The following is a 5272-nucleotide window of genomic DNA, read 5'->3' as shown; positions in this document are numbered from 1 at the left end:
TGCTATATTTGAGCCCATTGCTGCCGCCACTGGGTCAATCCATCTCGCTGGGGGTCTTCTTCTTTTTCTCTGACCCTCTACCTTACCAAAAATGATATCCTTTTCCAGTGATTGGTCCCTTGTGACAGTATATCCTAAGTATGAGCTCTGACACTGCAGAATTTTGTTAAACACATTGACTATGTGAGATAGAATTTTAAGGTAATGGGACTGTGGTTTCAATGAATGTGGCAGAATTATATTTGTGGGTATGGAAATCATTCATTTAAAATCTAAATGCCTTTGGTACAGTCATCTTGGGTGTTTAGGCCTTGGTTCAAAAGATATTGAGGCGTTGCCTTTAAAATGGACCGATTTTGATGAGTATCATGTTTTGAACAATGGCAGTGGTGCTGGGGACAGCGACTGCGTAGCCAACTTCTAGAGATAATATTCATTCCTGAGCTTTAGTGTGTTTTGTAAAAAACCAACCTCATTACTCTCCAGCCTCAGATGCTAGATTTAACTCTGTTCTTCACGTCTCAGTGATGGCAAGCACAGAAGTAGCCATTCTGCAGGAAGATTCTGTTCTCCTGGAACCGAAACACTGCCGATAGGACGTCTTTGGCCGAACACATTTCCCAAAGTTAACTACAACAATATCCCTCATCTCAAATACTCTTCTGCAGTGTGACCTTGCCACTACTTTATTAAGAAGCTGAATCAAATTTTTTTCTCCTTGAATCTGGGCTGTCCTCAATGACTTGCCTGATCAATCGAATGTGGCAGAAGTTATATTCTGGGATTTCTGCAGTTAGGTCAAAGGCAACCTTACAGTTCCTACCTGAGTCGCTTGGAAAGCTTGATGTTAAGACTTCTTTGAAGCTAGCTGCCATGCAGTGAGAAGACCAACCCACATGGGCTTGTGTAAGGACTTGGGTTACAGCCCTGGCTGAACTCCAAATCAACAGCCAGCATCAAGTGCCAGGCATGTGAGTGTACCATCTTGGATATCCAGCCCAGTTGAACCTTCAAATGAAAACAGCCCAAGATTGCAACCGCATGAAAGATTTTAAGAGTGCACCACCCAATTGAAACCCATCAGCTCCCAGAACTCAGAGAGATTAGATAACTAATGTTTCAATGTACTAAGTTTTTGAGGTCATTGTTATATAGCAATAGATAACTAGAAGAGTATTTGAGGTTTTTCTTTTTACCGAGCAAATTCTATGCCGAATGCGGTCCTGGTCTCTGTTCCTCCTCTTTGCTCAATGTGGCTGGCAGCTTCTACCACATCTTTTACAGACCTGTAGTCATTGAGGTGAAACTCATGTACCGCGTCTTCTCCATACTGAACAACTCCAACCTGCAAGTTAGAGGAGAGAATGGAGCCTCATGGCTTCCTGAAAGTGAGACTTTTGCTGGTGATGATCCCTAGCAGACCTCTCTTTGTCTCTTTGTCTCAGGAGTGAGGAGGGCTGAAGACCTTCCCCAAAGACAGTAACTAAGGTGAAAAGGAAATTCCAGAAATGATGAATGGCTTGGTGGGACAAGTGGGAGGCAGATGTTGGGGGAAGGAACGTATTTGTGGTTTGAACAAAGGTTCAACAAACTAAATTTCTTACTTAGAAAAGGCAAAAGTTGAGCTGGGACATGAATGAAGTCTAAACTATTAGGAACAGTGTAGGTGGAGGTTCACGATGTTCTTCACCAAACTCTGGGACTAAGATCCTTTAACACTTGAAAGAGAACCTTTTTATCTGCAAGGTTGAGAAAATGTGGGCAATATTAATAACTTCAAAAGAACTAAACCACCTTAAAGGCTTACACTAGGACTAGAATCATAGAACATTATTGCTTGATAGGCCCTCAGAGTTTATTTGGTACAGTGCCTTTCTAATTCTGAATGTTCCCCCATCGTGATACCCTGAAAGTGGTTTTCCAGTAGTGGGTACCTCCTTTTTAGAAGCTCTAATGGTTAAAAATAATATTGCTTAGATTGGCTTGGGATCTGCCTTCTTGTAACTGTTATTCACTGGTCCTCATTAAACCTGACAAAACAAAACAGAGTACGTCTATTCCTTTTTAGCAGGTAGCATTTCAAATATGTGTTGGCACCTAATTTTCCCCTTCACTTTGGTTTTCTTCTCTCCAAGATCAACATGCCCAATTCTCCTGTGTGTCTAACTCCACAGGGTTCCCGTGTCTACTCAACCTTTCCTGCCTTCCTTCCAGCTCACTGTCCAGAAGCTCAAATCTTAGCAACCGGCTGCTGTTGAGTCAATTCCAACTCATGGCGATCCCATGTGCTGCGGAGTAGAACTGCGCTCCATAGTTGTTTTCATAGCTATGAACTTTTAGAAGCAAATTACCAGAATTTTCTTTCAAGGCACATTTGGGTGGGTACAAATGTCCACTTTTTAGTCAGTAGCTGGGCACGTAACTGTTTGCACTAACCAGGGACACCTTTTTCTTAGTAGGTGGCAATGTTTGACTTGCGAAACAAGGCCTCCCTTAAAATATGCCTTGGCGTGACCACCATAGATGGCATTCTGGGTGGCAGAGCCCTGGGGCTGGCCTCACCAGCGTTGGTCTTTTCCCTACACCTTCTTCTTAGTGCATGTTAAGATGATGCCCCCCACTCCCCACCCTCTCTGGTTCAGAGAAGGAAAGAACTCCAGAGATGCTCACCTGGATCTGCCCGGGCCCAATGTAGAACTTCTTCAGGATGTTGATGAGGAACTGCTGAACCTCTACCCAGGGGTAGATGCTGTTAGAGCCATCCAGGACAATGACGATGTCCATGTAGGTCTGGCACCCTGGCAAGTAGGGATACAGTCACCCAAGAATCCAACACCTGCAAATCTCAGGTCCTCTGGATGATTATCCAAAGGATGACAGAAGGTTGACTCTGCCCCCAGAGTGGAATGCTTTGGAATGGGGGGATCGTTTATTTGAGCCACATGAATAACAAGCCCAGAAATCCTTTGGTGGGCTCTATCTTCTGTACTGGCTGTTTGAATAAGGCTCAGAATAGATCCTACTGCCTCTGCAACTTGTCCAGATGAATCGTCCTTGAGTGGTTGGTCAGTGTTTCTGAGTCAGCCAACACTGCACACACCAGTAGCTCCTTTTCATTTATTTTACTGTAACCGGAAGGCTTGCTTTCACTACTTTGGGCTCAAATGAACGGGTTAATATTTTCAGAAGGGCAGCGTAGTGATAAGGTGGAGTCTGGCATTGGACTGATTGGCTTCTGGATTTGCTACTCACTAGCTTAGTGACCTTGGGTGACTCACTTAACTTCTCACATCAGTTGTCTCTTCTGCACAACAGCTTGCTGAAGGCTGGGAGTCATTATGTGATATCTATAAAGTGAGACCCCTCCTAAAAGGCTGAGCACTAAGCAAGTGCTCAAATCTCTGCTTTTTAATTTATTTAGTTTTTACACAAACCAACCAGTTTCTGTCAAGTGAACCATAGCTCATGGAGACCTCACGTGTGTCAGAGTAGAGCTGGGTTCCACAGGGGTTTCAATGACTTTTTTTATTTTTTTAAGAAGTAGATTGCCAAATCTTTCTTCCTAAATAGCTCTGAGTGGACTCAAACCTCCAAACTTTTGGTCATTAACCTAGGGTGTTAACCAGTTGTATCACCCAGAGAACCCATTATGAAAAGAAACCACTAAGTTAATGTGTGAACGGCATCATTAGGCCGTGCTTTCTTGCCTCTGCTATGTTAACATTAAGATGTCTTTATATCCTTGAAACATCAGTACCAAGTGAAAGGGAATAAAAAAAATCAACGAAGAAAACAAATGAAAGGTTAATATCATTTGTTGTTGTTGTTAAGTGATAGCGAGTCAATTCCGACAAATAGTGACCATAAATAGGGCTTCTGAGGAGCGGCTGGTGAGCTTGATTGTGGCCCTGGCACTTCAAATCGACTTCACAGTTCAGTGCATTAACCCACAGCGCCACACCAGGAGTCCAAGATTGCAACTTAGAAAACCCTATAGGCAGTTTCATTGTTGTTGTTAAGTGCCTTCGAGTTGATTCCGACCCATAGCGACCCTGTATAGGTTTCCAAGGAGCAGTTGGTGAGCTTGAACCACCGACTTTGCAGTTCAAATGGCTTTGTAGTCTAACACATTAGGCCATTGTGCCACACCAGGATTCTCAAATCCCAAACCTGTTGCCGTGACTCACAATGACTCTTATAGGACAGAGTGGAACCACCCTGTAGGGTTTTCTAAGTTGCAGTCCTTATGGGAGCAGATTAGCAAGTCTTTGCTCCCACAGAGTGGCTGGTGGGCTCGAACCATCAACCTTTCAATTAGCAGCCAAGTGCTTGACCACTGCGCCACTGGGGCTGCTTTTAGTACCATACTATGAAACAACAACAACAAAAACTCAAACCAATAAACAAAGAAACCCATTGCCATCAAGTTGATTCGGACTTACAGCAGCACGTTAGGAAAAGAACCTTCACATTTCTGAGGCTGTACATCTTTACGGGGGCAGACAGTCTCATCTTTCTCCTGCAAAGAGGCTCGTGGGTTTGAACCGCCAATCTTGTGGTTAGCAGTCCAACACTTAACCCATTACTCAACTACGGTTCCATCATATATCTAAAATATCTATGATTGATTTCTGTTTGGGGTCGCTCACACTTTGTAATTGGGCATCTGTTAATTTTCCCAGTGAATTTTCCCATGATTATACAGTTGACTTTATAGCAACATCCAGGAGCCATTTGTATATTAGCCATTGCATCCATCCTTATAGCGTGAGGCAGCGGTACATTGTCCTGGCTTGGAGCTCAGGTGGCAGGCTCTGCAGTTCATAGAGCATTTGGGAAGCATTCAGATGGCGGATTTTCAGAGTCACTTCTGCTAGACATTCTGGTAGACAAACTTCTGTAGACATTCATGTACCCCCTGCATACAATGCACAGGATGTGCGTACCTGACACTTCTGAGTGGAAAGAGACTGTTGGATTTGCCCTTTCCAAGTTTGGTTTAGTGCAACACACATGGATTGAGCCTCAGCTGGGTGCTAGCGTCCTGGGTGGGGCAGGCAGCCCCAGGGATGAATAAGATGAAAACTCCTTATTTTGGAGAAATTTATAATCTAGTGGTAGGGATCAGACTGCTTTTATCTTTTGTTGTTGTAGTTGTTGTTAAGTGCCATCTAGTCAGTGCCAACTCATAGTGAGTTTTATTATTATAATGAATTCATTATTGCTGGTTTCTTTGCTAGGATTTCAATTTTTTTTTTTTCTTTCTTCATGT

The 5272-nt window shown here is 43.4% G+C and overlaps 1 protein-coding gene across 1 annotated transcript in view; it reads right to left on the bottom strand.

The window, feature by feature from the left end:
* ITGA11 (integrin, alpha 11) overlaps positions 1-5272 on the bottom strand; it is a 164904-nt gene that overhangs the window by 62425 nt on the left and 97207 nt on the right. Inside the window, exons 6-7 of the mRNA XM_006866554.1 lie at positions 2671-2798; positions 1197-1345 (exon numbers count right to left, since the gene is read on the bottom strand). Coding sequence (XP_006866616.1) covers positions 1197-1345; positions 2671-2798 — 277 coding nt within the window. The remainder of the gene's footprint in view (positions 1-1196; positions 1346-2670; positions 2799-5272) is intronic.

Source organism: Chrysochloris asiatica, unplaced genomic scaffold, assembly GCF_000296735.1.
Source record: "Chrysochloris asiatica unplaced genomic scaffold, ChrAsi1.0 scaffold00092, whole genome shotgun sequence".
Lineage (NCBI taxonomy): Eukaryota > Metazoa > Chordata > Mammalia > Afrosoricida > Chrysochloridae > Chrysochloris > Chrysochloris asiatica.
Note: the sequence above shows the minus strand (reverse complement) of the source record. Positions and strands in the feature narration are given on the sequence as shown.